We start from the raw sequence: 23,383 nt of genomic DNA, 5'->3' as shown, positions 1-23,383 counted from the left end.
GCCCCTCATATTGTACGTTGAGTCCCGATGCCAACAACACCAACCAAACAACATCTCCATATATCGTGAAACCCAACAAAACCAACATAAACTGCAATACTGGTTATTGACTAAATCAGCCAAGTAGTTACACAATGTGAATTTGTATAGGCTATAAGCACCCCAATCAACCTACTGCATCAGAGCCATCCTGCTAATGAGGAGATTTGCGTTAGATTCTTTCACCATTATAGACAGGCACTCAAGTTCAACGACCATAGGAGAAAAGGGATTTGAAAATCATTCTTCTTTATGCTCAACCAGTTCCATATATATAGTGAGAGTTATATTATATCCTTCATCAAATTTTGTTGTTCGAATTGTTTATGTTTGCAAGCACATGCATTTATGTGGTTCCAAATATTCCAAGTTATCGTGCACCACACTACCCTCCATCTTTGTGTTTTTCTTTCAAATCTAGAACTTGTGGGGTAAAATTAATACGCATTGTTGGGTCTTATATGGGAGAATAGTTACTGTATTAACCCATCCAAAACACTTTTTCCACGCTCCGTGAACTTTTTTACAGGTAAACAAGATATGAGGGACTGTTTCTATTTGATCATGACAAAAGGAGCAAGAGGTATCATCCAAAGCCAGGTTCTATTCAATAGATTATCAATAGTAGGTACAGTGTTATGGAGGATTCTCCATAAGAAAATTGCAGCCTTTGGAGGAAATGTAATATCCCATATCTAATTGAATTTTTTAATATGTGAAGTACCAAACATCATTAATTGTAACTCCTGACTAAGAAGATCCCCAACTGATCTAGACCCCACACTCTACTATCATGCATGTTGTCCTTGTATCATATTTACGCCAGTGAGAAGATGTTCAAGGGCCCTAATTTGGACAAGTTCCCACTCAAACCAGCTTCTCTACCATTTGAGATCCTATTCCTATGTTGAACCAACCCATCTGCCCATATTATTAATTGTAAAATTCTGTTGTTCAATGTTTAAGAACATTCTAGGCAGTATTTTTACTACACAGTCATCTCCCAACCACCTATCTGACCAAAATTTTATTTGATCCCCTTATCCTAATTTCCATACAACTACTTTGTCAAATCACTATAGTTGGTTATAACACCTACAAACCTATTTTAGGTTTCTCCACCAGATAAAAGAGGATCTACAATTATCTTGACCACTAAGATTAAGTCGTCCCTCTTGTTGGGATAAGATTCACCTCCAATTAGACAATAAAACATCATTAAACATAGCAATGTCTTTGATCCCTAATTCACCACACTTTCTAGGCCTACAAATCTTCTCCCAACTGACCTAAGATATCTTGTAGTGTCCTTCACCGTACCCTCACAAGAATCTTAATTAAAGAGACACAATTTTCTTGACCACTAGGCAGGGCATTTTAAAAAAGGATAAAAAAAACAAAGGTAGGGAAGTTAAAACAGAATTGATGAGGCATATTCTACCCATCATAGATAGAATTTTATGCTTCCACACAGATAGTTTCTTCCTAAATTTTCTAATCATCGACTCCCACGTCTTTACCCTTCTAGGATTAGCCCCAATTGAAATTCCTAGATAATCGAATAGGAATGTGAGTATTTTGCAGTTTAGCACCATTGCATAATTCTCCAAAGTATTTTACTTTACTCCTATCGTGCCAAACTTACTTTTTATAAAGTTCACCTTCAAGCTCAATGCCATATCAAAACATCTCAACATACTTTTAATAATAACAACATTATTGAGGTTGACTGTACCTATAAAAAATGCATCATTAGCGTATTGAAGGATATTAACATCTTGTTTTTTCTTCCTTACTAAGTAGCCTTCATACAATCTCTTGAAAATCACTAATCTCATCAAACCGGATAAACCCTCAGTTGCCACAATAAAAAGGAAGGGGGCAAGGATCTCCTTACCTTAACCCTTTTGTGGTTGGAATTCTTGCATAGGACTTCCATTTACTAAAAGCTTAGATAAAGCTTGACTCCAAGCAAACTAAAATCCATTCAGTTCACTAGTTACAAAACCCTAGCCTACAAAGCATGTATAGAAAAAAATTCCAATTAATGGAATTGTAAGCTTTTTCATAATCAACTTTATAGAATAGGCAATTTCTTCTTTTTTTTTTTTTTTGCCTCATCGAGGACTTCATTAGCCACTACAATGCTATGTAATAGGCTTTTACCTTGTAGAAACACACTTTGTTTTTGGTCAATCATTATTTGAAACACCTTCTTTAATTTATTTGCTAAAACTTAGCAAAGATATTATACATGTTGCCAACTAGAGAGATAGGTTTGAAATCTCCAAGAATTGAGAGTCATCCCTCTTTGTAATTTAGTTGTACTCAAACCACTTGCTTCATCTTTCAAGTTAAGATCATTTAACTCAGCCACTATACTCTTATTCGTTTTCTGTAAGTCTCCAAATTAAGATTATAGCATTCCATTATTTCAACTTCTGTTTAAGCTGCTTCAATTCCTCTTTAAGTATGAAAGCACCCCACCTAGACACATGCAGATCTTTCCATGCTTGTTTGACGAACCCCTTGAAACTTTTATCCTCAAACCAACAATCTAAAGTTTGAAAAGGTTTTGGCCCCTAATCCTGTATGACATTTTTCAACAAAATCGAGCAATGATAAGATGTTTCTATCTAGGACAACTTGGGTGTTTCCCGACCATTCAGACTTCCATTCCTTTGATACAAACACTCTATTGATTCAACTTTTATATTTTGCATTAGGTTTGTGCCAAGTGAAATTCCTACGCCCTATTGGGATGTCATCCAACCCTATGTCCATTATCAAATTGTTAAAGTTCCTTATATTTTCCTTTTCATGCGTATCTCTACTCTCCCTAGTTCTCTTTTATGGTTTTCAAATACTGTTAAAATTTTCTAACACACACCAGTGATTGGTATTACTTCTCAAACATATTTGTTTTGATTCCTCCCATAAAGTCTTCTTTCCTTGGCTATCGCAAGGTGCATATATATATATATATATATATATATATATATATATATATTCACAATTGTAACAGAGCAACCTGAATCCTTCCATATTCCTTCTAGACCAATGTATCCAAAACCCATTAAAGAAGAAGTCAATTCCACATTCATTGTTCCACAAACATAACAAGCCCCCTGATGAGTTCACAACAGGTGAGAACAACTATTCCACATTATAACCACCACACAAAGATTGACATAATTGTTTAGTAACCACTTTCGATTTTGTTTCTTGTATATAGACAACCTGAACTTCTTCCTTGGTGACCACTTATCTGATAAATCTCCATTTGACCTTCCCACTAAACCCTCTCACATTATAAGATAGAACCTTCATTCAAAAATAGTTGTATGTTCCTCCATATCTCGCTTGCTTTACTTATCACGTTTCTCTAAATGTACCAACTCATCAATTATTTCCTCCTTCTCTCCTTCATAGGTTACTATCCCAAAGACTTCTCCACTTGCCGTATTTTCATAGCTTCCAAAACCTCCCTCTTTAGCCAAAAAATTTTATTACAATTACGAATGTCACAATTTGAGAGAGAATTAGACAAAGAATGTGCAACTAACCTTACCTCTCCTTCCTTGCCGCTGCGCTCTTTCATCCAGGATGGCTTGAGCGTATTGGGTTCACCACCTTTAAACATTCTCTGAGCTGGAAACCACCTTTTGCTTTAGAGAGAGGAAGGGGATTTTTAGTTGTTGCATAGCCTGAAGAAACCCTAAGTTGAATTAGTTGGGTTAGAGCCTCGACCTGAACTTTCTCCACCTCCGTTAACATATGGATTTCCACCTGAACTTCGATATTGTACGTCAATTCTTGTCCTTTTGTTATTGAATCTTTCCCTTATCGCCATGAATTTCATTGCCACCTTCACCATTGAGGCATCCCACCTTGACCTCTAAATAAACTTTTGCACTATCACACGCATAATCATCATCAATGGGCACTTGATGGCTTTTCCACAAAAAAACTGGACAGGGGGGACACTAACAACTTTGTTGAGATCCATGCTAATTATAACAAAATCGTAATCTCCTAGCAGGGTAGTGTGTTGAAAATCTCCCTTTTATGAGACTCCGAACCTATTAAGAGTGACCCCATAACCATTGCAGGACTTAAATTGAGCACCACATCCAACATTTGCATTGATTCACAAATAAAGCCATTGTAGGATTTAAAGTACAAGAGACAAAAGGGTGAAAGGGAAACTGATATTTTTATTGAGCATAAACAGTAAATATTTATATTGCAAATTTAAAACAGAAATGAAACAGATTTGAGAAATATCTGCTAAGCTAATTAACTAAACAATGCATAAAATTCTCCTAAGAAATAGCACGGGAACATGTCTTTATTTAACTGATTTGACTCCTTCAACCACATGTTGGAGTCACAGAATCCCAACAATCTCCTCCTTGACTCAAAGGCAGCATACACCAAGTTTTTGTCAAAGATACTCAAATCTTGCTTGAGGAAGTGATTTTGTTAAAAAATCAGCAAGTTGATTTTTAGTTTTGCAATACAGCAGCTACACGTCACCTTGCTTTTGCACCTCCCTTAGGAAATACAACTTTATCTTAAAATGTTTTGTTTTCCCATGAAACACAGGGTTCTTTGAAATTGAAATTGCAGCTTGATTATCAACAAGAACCTGTGTACTTTCCTTTTGCTCCATGTATAGATCAGCCATAAGTTTTCCTAGCCAAATTGCTTGATTTGTAGCTGCAACAGCTACTACGTATTCGGCTTCAGCAATAGATTGTGCTATGACTTCTTTCTTTTTTGAACGCCATGAAAAAACTCTAGAACCAAATGTGAAACAATAGCCTGAAGTGCTTTTCATGTCATCATTACTCCCAGCCCAATCACTATCTGAATATCCATAAAGACTGAAATCTTTTATGGGCTGAAACTTCACTTCATAACAAATAGTACCTTTGATATATCTCAGGATTCTTTTGGCTGCCTTAAAATGAATCTTACTAGCACAGTGCATATATCGTGACAACAAGCTTACTGCATAGGTAATGTCTGGCCTAGTTGCAGTCAAATACATCAGACATCCTATTAAGCTTCTATACAATTTTTCATCAACCTTTTCAACTCCATCTCAATGCTGAATTTCTCCTTTTGATTCATTGGCGTTGCACTTGGCTTGCATTCCTCCATTTTGAACTTTCTAAGAAATTCCTTTGCATATTTCTCTTGACTTATAAAGACTTCACCTCTATCTTGTTGCACCTGCATGCCAAGGAAAAAAGACATTTTTCCAAGATCAGTCATTTCAAAAGCTTCTTTCATTCCTCCTTTAAACTCTTCAATCAGCTCCTTTGAACATCCTGTCATAAGTAAGTCATCAACATACAAGGAAACAATGATTATTCCAGCATCCGTCTTCTTGACATACAAGGTAAACTCACTTAGACTTTTTTCAAAGCCTAAGCATATCAAATGTGCATCAATTCTACCGTACCAAGACCTTCGGGCTTGCTTTAAGCCATACAAGGCGTTTTTTAGCCGATAGACTTTCTCCTCCTATCCATGAACTAGAAATCCTTCAGGCTGCTCAACAAAAATTTCTTCTTCCAAGTACCCATTCAAAAAGGCTGATTTAACATCCATGTGATGTATAATCCAACCCTTTTGTGCAGCAAGAGCTAGCAACAACCTTATGGTATCCAACCGGAGAAAAAGTTTCTAAGAAGTCTACCCCAAACATTTGCGCATATCCCTTCACGACAAGCCTCGCCTTATGTTTGTTTACAGAACCATCAACATTAAACTTGGTTCTATAAACCCATTTCACTCCAATGACTTTTTTATCTTTTGGTTTCTCTGTGAGCTCCCATGTTTAATGTCACTACAAGAAAAATCAAGATTATCTACGGAAAAATCCGTAGATAAACATAAAAATCCGTAGATAAATGTCAATTATCTACGGATTATCTACGGAAAAAAATCCGTAGATAAAATGGTCGTAGATAACGTTATCTACGGAATTTTCCGTAGATAACGTTATCTACGGAACATTACGGAATTTTCCGTAGATAATGTTATCTACGGATTTTTTCGTAGATAATGTTATCTACGGCGTTTCAGGAAATTTTTATTTAATTTTAATAAATTTATTAAAGTAATAACCCTCATATTTGGCCTCTCAAGGATGCTATTTCATTACACTTCACTTTTCAACATGTTTTGTCCTTATTGCACATTTTCTGAGAAACTTCCCAGAAGGTCACCCATCCCTATACTACTCCAGGTCAAACATGCTTAACTGTGGAGTTCTTATGAGATAGGCTACAGAAGAGCTAATGCATGTTATCAGTATAAGTAGTACAAATTAATTCATTTAAGTACAATCTCATACTTATACTATTTTTGGATCCCTCTCATTTTGGTATGTTCAGACCGCTATAAAAAATAAAAATATATATAATAATTATAATACCAATAATAATAATAATTATATTATATTTAATTAATATTTATTAATAAATATACTTACTTGTATAATTAACAATTTACTTATTTCTATTTAAAAATAATATTATGATACAATTTAAATTAATTATTATAAATTTAAAAGTTTAAATAAAAATTTATATATTTTAAAATTATAATCTTAAATTTTCAATTATTAATAAAATACTAATTTAAAATCTTATCTAATTATATCCTAATATTTTCATATCAAATTTAAAACCATATATTAGTATGTTATTTTTTTATCATCAATTAATTTATAAAAATAAAAAATTTAAGATGAAAATTTTTAATAATATTTATTTTAAAATATTATAATGAATTAACTAAATTTTAAAATATAATTTAATCAAAAATATATTTTTTGGTCGATACGGTGACTAAAAGTATTATAATAAATAATTAAATTTTAAAAAAATTAAATCTTATAATGATTATTTTTTTAATGATGCTAAATTAAATATTTTAATTATTTTACAATAAATTAAAATGAAACGATAATAAAATATGTTAATTGATATTTCAAATAAAATATTTTACCTACGAAATTTATCTATGGGTGAAGTTATCTACGGAAATTTTCGTAGATAAGTTATCTACGGAAATTTCCGTAGATAACTTATCTACGGAAATTTTCGTAGATAACTTATCTACGGAAAAATCCGTAGATAAGTTACCTACGGAAAAATCCGTAGATAAGTTATCTACGGAAAAATTCGTAGATAAGTTACCTACGAATTTTTCCATAAATAACTTATCTAATAACAATTTTAAAAATATTTATTTTAAAATATTATAATGAATTAACTAAATTTTAAAATATATTTTAACCAAAAATATATTTTTTGGTCGATACGGTGACTAAAAGTATTATAATAAATAATTAAATTTTAAAAAAATTAAATCTTATAATGATTATTTTTTTAATGATGCTAAATTAAATATTTTAATTATTTTACAATAAATTAAAATGAAACGATAATAAAATATGTTAATTGATATTTCAAATAAAATGTTTTACCTACGAAATTTATCTATGGGTGAAGTTATCAACGGAAATTTTCGTAGATAAGTTATCTACGGAAAAATCCGTAGATAAGTTACCTACGGAAAAATCCGTAGATAAGTTACCTACGGCAAAATTCGCAGATAAGTTACCTACGGATTTTTCCATAGATAACTTATCTAATAACAATTTTAAAAATATTTATTTTAAAATATTATAATGAATTAACTAAATTTTAAAATATATTTTAACCAAAAATATATTTTTTGGTCGATACGGTGACTAAAAGTATTATAATAAATAATTAAATTTTAAAAAAATTAAATCTTATAATGATTATTTTTTTAATGATGCTAAATTAAATATTTTAATTATTTTACAATAAATTAAAATGAAATGATAATAAAATATGTTAATTGATATTTCAAATAAAATGTTTTACCTACGAAATTTATCTATGGGTGAAGTTATCTACGGAAATTTTCGTAGATAAGTTATTTACGGAAATTTCCGTAGATAACTTATCTAATAACAATTTTAAAAATATTTATTTTAAAATATTATAACGAATTAACTAAATTTTAAAATATATTTTAATCAAAAATATATTTTTTGGTCGATACGGTGACTAAAAGTATTATAATAAATAATTAAATTTTAAAAAAATTAAATCTTATAATGATTATTTTTTTAATGATGCTAAATTAAATATTTTAATTATTTTACAATAAATTAAAATGAAACGATAATAAAAAATGTTAATTGATATTTCAAATAAAATGTTTTACCTACGAAATTTATCTATGGGTGAAGTTATCTACGGAAATTTTCGTAGATAAATTATCTACGGAAAAATTCGTAGATAAGTTATCTATGGAAATTTCCGTAGATAAGTTATCTACGGAAATTTCCGTAGATAACTAAATATTATCTACAGAAATAATTCCGTAGGTAATATTTCTTAGATAACTAAAAATTATCTAAGGAAACAATTCCGTAGATAATATTCCGTAGATAACTAAACATTATCTACGGAAAAAATTCCGTAGATAATATTCCGTAGATAATAATCATTTTTCTTGTAGTGTGTATTTCAATCATATCAAGCTCCTCCTTCATTGCAGTTACCCACTTCGAATCAGTTGCAGCTTCATTGTAGTCTACAAGCTCCAGTACAACAACATTACATCTTTGATAAATATCAGAGAGAGATCTAGTTCCTCTAACTGGCTGGTCATCCACATCCTCTTCGCTTTCCTCCTGAACTTGAAGCGGTTTCTTCTCACTTTCCTTGCTCCTTTTTTCTTCCTCAAAGAATTGCACATCTCTGCTAACAATAATTTTATTACTTTGTGGCAAGAATATTCTATAGGCTTTTGATGTTGAGCTATAGCCTACAAAGATTCCTGCTTCTGCCTTTTTATCAAGTTTGTCCCTCTTAATCTGTGGAATATAAGAGAAACACAAGCAACCAAAGACTTTCAAATTTATCAATTTTGGTTTGAAACAATACCAAGCTTCAAATGGCGTTGATTTTGAAAGAGCTTTTGTTGGTAATTTGTTCAGCAAAAAAATAGAAGTGATCGCAGCCTCTGCCCATAATTTTTTCGGAAGATCTTTGTCATGAAGTAAACATCTCGCCATTTCCAAAACAGTTCTGTTTTTGCGCTCCACAACCCCATTTTGTTGTGGGGTATAAGGTGCTGTCAATTGATGTTCTATCCCTGCATCTTCACAAAACTTGCTGAACTTATCAGACATATATTTTGTACCATTATCTGATCTTAATATTTGCATTTTTTTTCCACTTTGATTTTCAACCCACGCTTTAAACTTGTAAAATATGCTAGCAACCTCGATTTTGTTTTTCATGAAATAAATCCAACACATTCTTGAAAAATCATCAATAAAAGCAATATAGTACTTACTGCCATTCAGAGATGGGGTTTTCTGAGGTCTTCCAATATCCGTATGTACTAACTGCAACTTGTTTTTTGCTCTCCAAGATTTGCCTTTTGGAAAAGGCAACCTAGTTTGTTTTCCATATTGACAAGTAGAGCATACGGGTGAATTTTCTTCCAATTCAGGTAGCCCTTGTACAAGATCATTCTTCCTCAAATAGAGCAAAGCACCATGATGAAAATGACCCATCCTTTTATGCCAAACCAGCGTGTTGTCTTCAACCTTATGCATAGCAAGCTGCTCTTCATCAATCAAATTCAAGGCAAAGCTTTTGCCTTTCATTTGAACTCTGAATAATTCTTTATTATCTGAATCTTTAATCAAGCAGGTTTTATCTTCAAATAGAACTTTATAGCCTTTCTTTAGAAGTTGGCCAACACTCAACAAGTTTTGGTCAATTTCAGGAACGTATAGAACATCAAGAATTAATTTCAGACCTGTGCAACCTTCGATCGCGATGGTTCCTTAATTCAGACTTTTGTGTTGTAGGTTGCATCAAGATCTTTGAATAATTCTTGATCGTAAGTCATGTGATTCGTGCACCCACTATCAATTAGCCCACGATCTTGCAGTAGCAAAGCAAGAAACAACAAAAAGTTCTTCTTCTTCACCCTCTTCAACAGCATCTTGTACATTCTCTTGTTTTTTTGATGACTTGCAGATTTTCTCCACATGCCCTAATTGTCCACATTTATGGCATTTCACATCTGGCCTCCACCAACACTTCGTCTGTGGATGATTGTTTTTCTTACAAAAAAGAAATAATGGAAAAACATGAGAGGATTTGCTATCATTTTTGTGGTTGAAACTTCCTGACTTGCCCTTCTTTTTTTTTTGTCCAGCAATTTAGCTACCAAAGCCTCTTCAATATTACCTTCTTGCCTCATGAGTCTTCTTTGTTCCGGAGCCTGAAGTGCGGTCAAAAGTTCTGCCAAGGTAATAGTAGAAAGATCTTTTGAGTTCTCCAAGGCAGGCAATGTGGCTTCATATTTTTCTGGAATTGTTACAAGTATTTTTTGAACAATTCGAGAATCAGGAATCTTAGTGCCAAGAAGACGTATTTTGTTTGCAATGCTGAGAAGCTTGTCCGCATAATATTTGATTGTCTCCGAATCTTTCATCCTCTACATCTCAAGTTCTCGAACCAGATTCAAAGCTTGCATTCCTTTGATTCTCTCACTGCCTTCAAACTCTTTCTTCAAAAAATTCTAGATTTGGTGTGCCGTTTTCATCGTCATTATTCTGTTGAAAATGACTGGAGATACAGCTGTGAACAAAATTGATTTGGCTTTGGACTTTCAAAGCTTCCTTGCTTTGTGACTTTTCATTTGGGCAACAGTAAGATTATTTGACAAGGGAGGCACTTCGTAGTCTTCTTCTACTGCTTCCCATACATCGTTAGCATCAAGATATGCTTCCATTTTGACTGCCCATATTTCATAGTTTCGTCCATCAAATACAGGCACAAAAATGGTAGCAAAGGAGGTTTCAGATTCCATTTTATGTGTAGTGGCTATTTGGTGGTTGTAAGTGTTTGTGGGTTATATCACAGATCTCATAAGATACCTTAATGCTCTTGATACCAATTTGTAGGATTTAAAGTACAAGAGACAAAAGGGTGAAAGGGAAACTGATATTTTTATTGAGCATAAACAGTAAATATTTATACTGCAAATTTAAAACAGAAATGAAACAGATTTGAGAAATATTTGCTAAGCTAATTAACTAAACAATGCATAAAATTCTCCTAAGAAATAACATGGGAACATGTCTTTATTTAACTAATTTGACTCCTTCAACCACATGCTGTTGGAGTCACAGAATCCCAACAGCCATTTCCTGTATAACCCTTATATTGAAGGAAGAAGTTTCCTTATCTATAACAATGAATGTTCCGAATAGACTATAACAACTTTCAAAAAACATTCTTCACCCCACAAATAAAGTGAGATACCACCAGCCCTCACCCAAACGAGCCTGTTTCTAGAGGGCATCTCAAGATTCCATTTTTCTAGTGTGTGAAACATAAACCATATACTATCATCATCCTTTTCCACCAAATTTCACATGACATTTTCATCCACCCTAGTTATTAGAACCATATCATCTCCCATATACCTAGCTTTGATCTCCAACATGTCTTGTAAAATGAACGTTTCTTGGACCTTATCGAATATTGAAAGGTCTCGCAATCTACCCACCCAACTATCTTTTAACCATTCCATATTTGTTTCTTGTATGTTGATCTTCATCCCGTTTCGTTCAATATCCCCGCCAACTTTATTATATCCCTTTAACTTTTGTTTAACCTCCCATTTTAAGTTCGTACTTCTTTTTTCGTAAGCCACTGCTTGTGCATAAGAGAGTTGTCCACCTCTATGTTGTTTGCCCCTCCCTTGGTAGATGTTTTTCCCCACCACAACCTTCGTGCTTTTTTTTAATCAGCCAAGAAAAATTTATCAGATAATAAGCACAAGGGGTGCTTAAAACCCAATACATAACAGATTCAACCAAAAAAATATATCAACCTAGGCACATTACACAATAACCAATTCACCAAACAACTATTATAAAATAAAATATAGTAATTGAGAGATGAGAATGATTTTGCATACAAAGGGCCCTACATCTTTTCTTTATGTGCCAAGTGGGTACACCCCGACTCCTTATTGATGGCACATACTCAAGGCACCAAAAACATAATGGTCGATCTGTCATGAGCATAGATTGCCACTAAATTTAGTGGATTCCACCTCCTCCTTTGTTAGTTAGACCCTTGATCCTCTTTATTCTTTTAAATTCCTCTACTTCGTGGGCATCCCATCTTGACCGCCCCAATTCGACTAACTCCCTTTCACCTTCAATTTTCTTCCTTCAGCTCGTGGCTTTTTGACACTCCCTATTTGCTCCTATGAATAGTGGCTATTTTAATACCTGCACCATGATCATTTAGTCAACTCCAATGACTACTTTATGTTGCTTGATTGGCCCAGTGTTGAACCATCTCCTTTTAGCTCCTTCTCCTCCACTGTCCTGATAACCACCCTACAATGAGTTGTAGTTGTTCCAACCAGCAATTTCAACAACCACTTCCTTTGTAACCTCCAGTCTTGCTATTAGTCACCATTTATTGATGTATAATTGTTCTAACCATCCCATTTACCCCTTTCACCTCCACTCTTCCTATTAGTCGCCCTGCATTATGTAGTTGTTTCTGCAAACAACATCCAATTCAATTTCCTTTCTACACGTGAATGACTCCAACCAAATAATCAAATTATTACGAAAAAATGTAGAGACCAGGATTACATGACCATTGTTGAAAAGTGAATTGAAAGCCTGTTGCAACCTTAATCAAGACCAAGAGAATAACATGATGTCGTTTATGATCTTGTCTAGATTGAGTTGTTGATCCCTAAACCTGCACTTGTTCCTTAGGTTCCATAGACACCACGTAACTACACACCAAATCACCCTCTACCTCTTTCTTTCTTCTAGAGAACCTCTAGAATATGGCTGTTGGAAAAAGTGTGCTCTCCATTCATGGGTAGAATAGTGGTGATATTTGCCCATCTATAACATTTCTTCCATACCATATCTGACATACATATTACATGTGAACAATATGTGATTTACTATTTTCGCTTCCTAGTCACAAAAAGGACACTTTTTTCCTCACATCCCTCTTATACTTCGGGATGTTGACAATTCCAAAGTATATTTTATCAAGTTGTTGTACCAAAGCCAAGTCATCCTATATGTTAAGGAACCTAACAAATCTGTATCTTTGATCCCATTTGTTCCTTCTACTCGCAATGAACACCTCCCAAACCTTTCCCCATCTTTGAAAGGCTTTCCACAAATATAGCTCCTTATATCCTTCTGGGAACCTTGTAAAGAAAAACATTAAGATCTTTCATCCTATCTCCTTCATTGTATCTCATGTATGTCCTAGAAGAACATCCCTAAGTTGTTCTTTTTGACAAAATTCTAACATTCGACAAATGTACTTCACCAACGTAAGAAAATGCCAATATGAGTCCGATGAGAATGAAAATCACTCTTTAGGGATGCAGAACTTAGAATGATTACTTAGTGCCCCTTTGCATGTTAAGTTAGTAAAAATTTGAAAAACTTATAGCTTATTTTAGTTTGGTAAACAAAGTCTTCACAACATCTTAATTAGTTTGGTCCTTCCACTATGCTTGGCTAGGCTTTTCTCTTTGTCGTCCTTCTAACGCTTTGTCTCCTTATCTTTAGATACGTGGTTTGATTATGGTAAGAAGGATTAAAATATATGGATGGTGTTGAGATTTGCTTGTTTTGAGTTTGTGGATGATGAGGAATACCGTCACCTTTAGAAGCAACTTCTTTCATGTTATGCAAATATTACTAGATTTAGTTTAGTGTTGTTTTTGTTCTTGGGTTTTTGCTAAAATTGGACCTAAACGTTTATCTTTCTCTGATTGGTGTAGCTGCCTTTTTTTTTTTTTTTTTTTTTTTTCCTTATTGAAACTAAATGTTTTAGATTTGCTTGCTAACTCATGGTGTTTGTTTTATGTGATTTACTCCTTGAACTCTAATACATTCTCTTGCTTACCAAAAAAAGGATGGTGCCAAGTTATAGCTTCATGATTGGATCGGTGAATATTGATTAGCATAATGGAATTACGAAAGAAATGTTGTAAGGTAGGCCATTTCACAGGCTTGGTGTTGTGTGTTCATATGTTTTCCTTGAATGATTTTGGATTTTTGGGCCAGTATGATATATGTTGTATGCTTAGAAATTCGACATGCTTGGACTGATAATTGCAATTTATGGCTTTTGATAAATTGTCCGATGTCATGTTCTGTTACACCACACTATAATAAGCGACATGCGCAGGAGCTATATATATATATATATATATATATATTTTTTTATAAATAAAAAAGAATATGTTGAAAATTGAGTACAAAAGATATTTAACATAAGAGAAAGTTACACAAATACAACAAATACAAACCACCAGCACGCAGTTGCTAGTTTTATATGTATAAGTAAATTCTTAAGCTATGTTTAATAAATTTATGGTTGGAGTGTTTCCTGCACATTTTGTAGGATGAAATCCACATGATCAAAGATGGAAATATTCCTTATAAAGTATACAAGTTCGAAGGGTTGATGGTATCCAATAAAGGTAATCTTAATAAATAATGCATGGGTGGTTTGCTAAGTGCATGTGGAACAGATACCGGCAACATTACCTTTTTGGATAATGTTGTTGTATAGCTTATTAAGATGATAGTGGCATTATTTTTTTGTATTAATGTCGTTTTGCTAATAATTATGAAGTTTTGCTAGCTAGCTACCTGTCTAATTCAAATTTGCAATTAATTTATATCAACGAGGGGATATACTACAATTTTTTTTTATGATAAATAAAAATTATTATTATATATAATATATGTAAGTATATATCTATTTGATATATAATTATATAATTTTTAATGGATTTTATATGAGATTTAATATATTTTGTATGTTACTATATTTTATATTTATATTTTTTAATAATATATAAATATATATTATATTTATTGTATAGTTAAAAGTAATTTTAGTGATAATCTTTATATTACTGTAAAAATTTGTGTTATATAAAAATTTTCTTATAATGTATATAGAGTTTATATGACAATGATTTTTAATTTGAAATATCAATTGCTTTAATTTGGTGTAACGTTTTTTCTCTATATATAATCTATATTAACGTTTTTACTTATAAAAGATATATATAAATCGCTGTTATAAGTAGTTGGCTTATAATACCAATGTTTTATTTTAAACTAATCATATTTCTCGTAGAGATATAACTTAATTGAAATAGATTATAACTGGTTGGCATTAAGGATGACAAAAATACCCGCACCTGCGGGTATTTATGGGTAAAATCCGTTACGGATAATAAATAGATAGACTAATTGGGTACTCGCGGATAATGAGGACGGATAATTTTTTACCTATTTATAAATGGGGCGGGGGCAGGTATGATGATATCCATATCCGTGGGTACCCGTTTAATAATATTTCTTAAATATCTTAATTATTTTTGTACCACATAATCCTAAAAGTACATTCTCTCGTCTTATTTTCTTACAAAAGTGAGGTTGATGAAGTTACCAACATGTATTAAGCATGTTATAGAATTATGTTGGATATAATTTGATTAATTTTCTAGCTTTAATTGAACCAATAAAATTTATGTATTTTAAGTTGTTTACTTTCGTTTGGAATTATGAGATTGAATTATTGTAACTTTGTGATGAGACTTTAACTTGTGAGATTGATGTATTTTAAGTCATTCATTATCTTACATTTTTATTATTATTTCAACAAAATTAACGTTAAATACAAGTTCAAAATTAACATTGAATTTTTATTTTTAATATTTCAATGATATTAAATATAGACTTAAAATTATTTGTAATATAATTTTTTTAATTTCTTAAAAAATTTATAAATATCCATAGATATTCAAGAAATTCATAGATACTCGCTCAATGGATACCCGCGCGAATATGGGGTAGATATGGGGACAATTTTCATCTAGCGGGGCGGGGACGAATTTACTATTACCCGCCCCATATGGGTCCCATTGCCATCCCTAGTTGGCATATAATACCAATTTAAGTCACTGTTATAAGTAGTTGTCTTATAATCCCAATGTTTTTTTCCATACGTAAAGTTAAAAAATCAAATCCTAACCAATACATCAACAATAGTATAGTTTTGTTAAAATTTGAGAATTACTTTCTGATTCTCGGTCAAAAGATACCTGCGAAGAAAATAGTAGTTAGATTTATTTTAAATCAGTATCTATGACTAATCTATCTTCCTATAAGATCCACTTAAGGAAACTAACCCGTACGTTCTCAGTCAAAGTATTAATGGAGTGATCAAACTGACTATTCAAAGATAAACAGTATTACTCACATTTAAAACGTTCCAACCAGCAACAATTATAGTGATCATAATGCAATTGTCAAATAGTAATATAGAAAAATAATAAAACACCCTAGTCACTCCTGAACATTCTCATATCCATATTTACACATTAAAAAACTATGTTTACAAATTATCTCATATGAAATTCACCATATCACGTATTATATACTGAATTTTATTAATAATATAAAAAAAAACTTCAATAGTCATGCATTATTCGGGACTGATCCAAGCATAAGGTTATTCAAGCCCTAACTTTAGGCTCTCCAAATATTTTTTTTTAACTTATAAAATTTAATGAATCAATTGTATCAGTATTAACTTTGGTTTATTGGTCATTATTTTAGGCTTATCATTGTAAAGATTGAGTTCGATCTTAGTATTATAATTTTTTTGTTGAAAGTTTCTTTTTATTTTTTTTTTATTTTTATGGGTGACTGTTGATTTTCTTGCCACATTTTCATCTTTAAAAAGACTCAATTTTAAAACTTGCTTTAGGCTTCAAAATATATTGTTGACCGTGATCCGTGCATTTAAGAAATTTTGCAACTAATAATTAAAAATTACGGTTTGTGTAATTTTTAAACTAGTTATTATAAAATTTAACAAACTTAACATATATAATTGATTGTTATTAATTTTACATTGTTAGTATATCACTGTTAAATCCTAATAATAATATATATCTATATATAAAGGAGATAGATGAATTTGTAACCATTTTTCATCTTCATATTTTTTTTTTGACAATTTTATTCCTAAGTCTTTAAATAATGAAAAAATAATGTTAGAAGTTACTCTTATTCTCATCACTCAAATAAACTAACTACCCGTAACCATTTAAATCATCAAAGTATTAATCAATTATTTTATTATTTTTTTTACACTACATATTTTATTATTTAATATCGATACTTTAATTTTATTTTTTAATTTTTAAATAAAATATAAAGATTCAAAATGTAATAATAATAATAATAATAATAATAATAATAATATATAAAAAGTGATAATCACACATATACACACTTTTGCCATCTATATGGAAAAGGTCTTGCTAATCAAGGTAATGGCTAAAGAATCAATATATAATTTTTTATTAAAAAAGTTTTACAAGAGAGTGTATTTTTTTATACTTTTCAATTTAAAAAAATATGTTTATATCTTTTTTTTTTTCTTTCAGTAAATGAAGGTATTATCTCTTGGTGAAAAGTTATTGACTAATTTTTTGAGACTCACGTTGATTTAAGGAGTTGATATTTTCTATTAAATGTTCATCTATACAAACAAATAAGAAATTCCTAACTACATATTCAATGGATAAGATTATCTATTAATTATAATTGAGTAAACATTAAATTTAGTTCTTAAATTTGGAAGATACTCTCATAGTAGTTTTTAAAACTATTTAAGAAATTGTCAAATAAATCTCTAAAATCTCAAATAAAATTTTTAAATTTAATTATTTATTATGATTTTAATTTCTAAATATATATTAATAATATGACTGAACCACACATTTTTAAAATTTAAGAGTAATATAATTGTGAATTCGCACTCTCAGATACATATTTAACAGTTTCTTCATTTTAGAAACAAATATAACAGCACGTTAATTTTAGTTAAGGGATAAATTTGACTGTTTTCTCATTTAGTTTTCTTTAGTATCCTTGAGACACTGGTCTTCATTTTCCATGGACTAAAAACATGGATGCTTCTCACTGTCACAAAGTGCAAAGCCCAAGGGTAGTATTGTCTAACTCATGTTTGTGTTCTCAGCATGAGGTTAGCATTCTGAGCTCATGCTGTATATCAAGCCAAACAACCCACTACTTCTTTTCCCACGCTCACAACCCGTCCAATAAGAGAAAACCCTCTTGCTTTTTTCACTGGTGCGTGTTCTTCACCTAACACATTGGCTCGTGAACTATACCAGTCAATTTGTGCTCGCTATTTTTTTTCCCCTATATTTTCTGGTGCAAAAATTTTTATATTTACAAGTGGGGGAAGTGCTACGTTGAATAAAACTCAGTTTCTCTCTGTGTCCCTGGCATAATAAGTGTTAACCTTGCCATAGAAGGATAATGGAGATTCAAGTTCCAAATGGCAAAAGGGCAATGGAAGAAGAACTAACAAGAGGGCGTGACATGGCAAATCAGTTACTTGAAGTACTTGTTCATGATAAATTGAACATTGAAGAGGAGGGTGGGTCAAAGTCAATACTACCATTTTTTGAAGATCTTGTGAGAAAGGTTTTGTGTTCATTCACAAATACCCTTTTGCTTTTGAAAACCAATAACGATGTTTCTCATGAGGTGGAGGCATCTATCACTCTCAGAGAAGTTTCTTCCTCTACCAGTTGTCCAAAGCTGGAGACTATGGATGAAACCTGCAAGAGCCCTAATAATCTTCTCAATACTAAAACTAGAAGAAGAAGAGGCTACAAGAGAAAGTAAGAAGAGTTGTAATTCGTGCTTTATTTCCTAGAAGTTGTATGTGTGTGGTTAATAATTACTGTTGTTATGGGATTTAGATCTGATAATTTTCTTTTAGAATATCACATAGAGATAATTTTGGAGGCTAGATCAATCGCAGTTGCAAAGGGATCAACCAGTGATCCATTAAAGTAATATTTTTGTCGGAAATTAAATTCTTTCAAATAAAAGTGGAGGAACCTTTACAAACCCAGTCTAAAACATATATTTGTGTCTGTCCTTGTTGTAAAAAAATATTTTTCTTTCTCTTTGCATCATTATATTTGTTATGATATTAAGAAAAACATTAAATAGTATACAAAATCATTAATTTCCCACCTTTATAATATTTCAATTTGATTTTTCATGTGTTAATCTCCACATCGTCATGTATATTTTTTTTCTTCTTATTTTTCTATTTGTCATTTTTAAAAGATTAAATATCTGATTAGATTGAATTTTATTTTTAACAAAAACTTGTTGAGGTCATACTCGAGAAATACAAAGAATAATGACATTCTCTTCTATAATATCTTTTATTTAGTTTTCTTGATATTCTATAAAAATATTAACAAAAATAAATTTTATCTTATATTTTTTGTGTAATAAATAAGATATTTACCAAAAGAAATACAATTATAAGGAGAATTAGAATGATTGAATTACAAAAGAATTGCTGTTGTCAATTTCATCTTGGTTAAACCCCTCCAGACATAAATATCCATATGGTCTCACAATTATTAGGATTAATTGTGATTTCTTGCAATGATTTCATTAATATATTCTAGTTAATCGACAATTGGATTAGCTGTGAAAATACATAAATATATATAAGTATTCTAAAATTGATATTTTTGTCTTCATATATATAAGGTCAATAGCCCCAACTTGGGAGAAGGACAGCTCAATGCTGATTGAAGATGGCTTTGTATGGAGAAAATACGGACAAAAAATGACACTGAACGCCAAATACCTAAGGTATTCTTCCTTTTTAAATGACCCTTCTTAATTCATGTATCTAAGCCTCTTACTTAAATTTTTAATAATATTATTGTTACAAATATCTATTAACTTGTGAATAATTAATCTCTCTTGAAAAATTTAGTTAGATCATTTTGTGACATATTTTTTTTATATATTATTTTTTAATGGTGAATATTTGACTAATATGGATAAATTAAAATATATAATGCAGGAGCTACTATAGGTGCACTCACAAGAGTGATCAAGGATGCCAAGCAATGAAACAAGTACAGAGAATTAAACATGAACCTCCTTTGTACCGAACAACCTATTATGGCCATCACACTTGTAAAACCCCTTTGAATGCTGAAATTATTTTGGAACCTCTTTCTCCTTCTTCCTCTTCTTCCACATTACTCAGCTTTAATAACAGCATCATTCAAAGCAAAGAAGAAAACCTATTTCCCTCATCACTACTCGCATCGACGAAACACGAGCCATTGGAAGTGATTAACGATGATTATAGTGCACAAAATCAATTGTCCTCGCCCGAAGAATTCCTGTTATACGATTATGAAGTTGATTATTCTGATTATTCGAGACATGTCGCTATGCTCTCATGCACTGAACCAGTGGAATTCCAGAATGTTTATGAGCTGTTTGGATTTTGATGGCTAGGTTTTGGGATTTTGATTTGTTTGTAATTTAGCTATTTCATCAATGAAACCTTTTTACTTTGAATCTTGTCAAAATAATAACATTACAAGATAATTCACTTGTAGTGATTGGTTAAAATTGTCACAAAAAAGAAAAAGAAAATTGTAGGAATATAAATATTTATTTTACATTGACACTCATATAGGATTTATTTGTTCATTATGTGAGTTCTATTTCTATATCAATAACTTTTTATGTTTTATCAACAATAAATAATCATAAATATATGTATTTATTAGATTTTACTTATACTAAATATTTATAAGTACATTAAAGTAGGTTTTTACTTTATCTCTGGTCATCATATCTAAAGAATACAAAACATATGTTTATAAACATTTGTCATTTTTCATGTAGTGTAGTAAAGATTATAAGAGTCTATTAAGATATAAATTAGAAATATTTTTGAGAACTTTTCTACTACAAATAAAAAATATTTTGTAATAGAATTTTTTTTAAAAGCACTTATAAACTTTAATTCAAACAGTCCCTAACTAGTTAAAATCAGCCAATTTGTTCTTATTATTATTTGGAATAATTAACATGGTCGAAGTACCACTATTAATTTATTTTAAAATTGATCAATTATTGTTAATTGTTATTGAATTCTATATAAATCAAAATAAAATACTTAATATTGTAATTTTTTTTTTCATAATCAAGGTAAGTTTCCAACATAAATTTGGAAAAGATATAATTTGAAAATTATTATAAAATGATGTTCTATTCATGTTTATAATATATATATATATATATATATATATATATATATATTATTTCTATAAATTATAGATACACTTCCACACTTCCCCTAATGTTTTTTTTAATTTATTTGTATTTTGTAGAGAAATGTTATTGTTTTTAAATAAGTTTTTTATATTTTTATTTATTGGCTCTAAATATATAAAAAAAAACTCTAATACAAAATTCAAATATTAATATTACCTTATTTTTAAAAAATTCTAAAATAATGAAAACAATTGGTTAATATCTTTGAACTTAAATATCTAAAACATAAGCATTATGAAATGGAGTTCAATTAAAGTGTGTTTATTATATTCTTTTAATTTCTATAAATTATACATATATACATTTCCACAACATACAGGCACAACAAATATTTATTACTGAACCAAAACTATCTCGTAATTGTTTTTTATGTTATTTTGACATATCCAAGGCACTGTTAAATGAAAACATGACTAAATCATATTTTATTCATTTTTATTTACTTTGTAGAACATTTATCTTTTATAAATAAAGAAGCTAATTAATATCTATTCTTATTATATGAGAATACGGTTTAATAATTACTTTTTTATTTTTATATATTTGCTTAGATTCTTTTAGTCCTAAATTTGTAATACTCATTATATTATTTACAATAAAAAAATCTAATATGATTATCTATTTTAAAATCTCAATATTTTTTTATATAATTATCTTCTCTTAAAATTTTTCAAAAATAAATATATAAAAACATGAAGTACCTCTTTTTCTCTGGGATAAAAAAAATCTAACTCTTAAATAATGCTTTGAAATACCGTACACCATCACCGTATGGGTCTCTAAAGGATTGGTACAACAAAATAAAATTCTTGACCCACCCATCTTAATTTGTTGCAAATTAATAAGACCATAAACAAATTTTAACAATGTAGAGCACACTAGTCAAATCAAGGCTGTCAATATTATTGAACACTAATGGAGTAACCAACTTTACCGGACTACTATGGTTAAGATTAGTCACATGTTAGAGTTTTGTAACTTCAATTAGTTGATTTAGAACGTAATATAGATTTAAATATTTGACATTTTTTTTTTGTTTTTGTTGAGTGTAAATAACAAGTAAACTTCAGTTAAATCAAAAGTAAGAAAAATGTTGTCTTTTATTAAGGTAACTTGAAAAGTTATGTTTAACTTTGCTTAACTTTTCAATTATCATTCAAACATACATTATGGGATGAGTGGAACAATTTATTACTCTACTATTTAAAAATAATTATAGTTCAAGAGTTTTACCATAAGTTCACCGTATAAGAAACAAGTCTTTGCATGTGTTCTTTTACAGCATGATATTAGAAGAGCAAGATGGAATCACTATATTGACTAAACATTTACTTTTAACAAACCTTCTTTTTAATTCATATAGGATCGCTAGATATAGCATAAATGTATTAGGGCAGTAGTCCTTGAACTGTCTACATTGCCGTACCTTTCAAGAATAGATGACAAAGTTGTTAGAATTTTAGTCAGCTGAATTGGGTATGTTTGTTTAATTTTATTTTATATAAAATATTTTTTAAAAAATAAAATAAACAATTTTTTTTTAGTTTTGATGTGTACGTTTAAACTTCTTTTCTTAAAATTAATTTCTTTTTTTTATAAAAAAAAATAACTCCCATCTTTTTCTTATAATTGTTTTGCAAAAGTACTTATTTAAATATATATATATATATATATATATATATATATAGAGAGAGAGAGAGAGAGAGAGAGAAGGGTTATAATACCGGTGTAACTTTTACTAAGTGTTACACCGCTCAATAACTTTATATTAAATGTAAATTTTGAAAATCCAACCGTTAGATTGAAAGTTCATATCTCTTAGATCATATATATCAAATTTTGTTAAAATTGAACACAACTTGAAGATAATCAAAGTGTTCATATTTTAGTATATTTTAAAATATATATATTACGTTAATTTTATTTTATAAGAATATATATATATATATATATATATAT

At 30.4% G+C, this 23,383-nt stretch overlaps 1 protein-coding gene and 1 pseudogene across 1 annotated transcript; one reads left to right on the top strand and one right to left on the bottom strand.

Moving 5' to 3' along the window:
• Positions 1-4,567: 4,567 nt before the first annotated feature.
• On the bottom strand, positions 4,568-5,095 carry LOC145952469 (secreted RxLR effector protein 161 pseudogene; annotated as a pseudogene).
• Positions 5,096-18,404: 13,309 nt separating this feature from the next.
• LOC145952722 (putative WRKY transcription factor 70) lies at positions 18,405-20,752 on the top strand. The gene is made up of 3 exons (XM_083065661.1): positions 18,405-18,933; positions 19,829-19,933; positions 20,151-20,752. Exons 1-3 carry the CDS (start codon positions 18,566-18,568, stop codon positions 20,587-20,589), a joined length of 912 nt encoding a protein of 303 aa, XP_082921787.1. The 5' UTR covers positions 18,405-18,565; the 3' UTR covers positions 20,590-20,752.
• Positions 20,753-23,383: the final 2,631 nt, after the last annotated feature.

This window comes from Cajanus cajan, chromosome 10 (assembly GCF_000230855.2).
Source record: "Cajanus cajan strain Asha chromosome 10, NIPB_CcT2T_4, whole genome shotgun sequence".
Lineage (NCBI taxonomy): Eukaryota > Viridiplantae > Streptophyta > Magnoliopsida > Fabales > Fabaceae > Cajanus > Cajanus cajan.
Note: the sequence above shows the minus strand (reverse complement) of the source record. Positions and strands in the feature narration are given on the sequence as shown.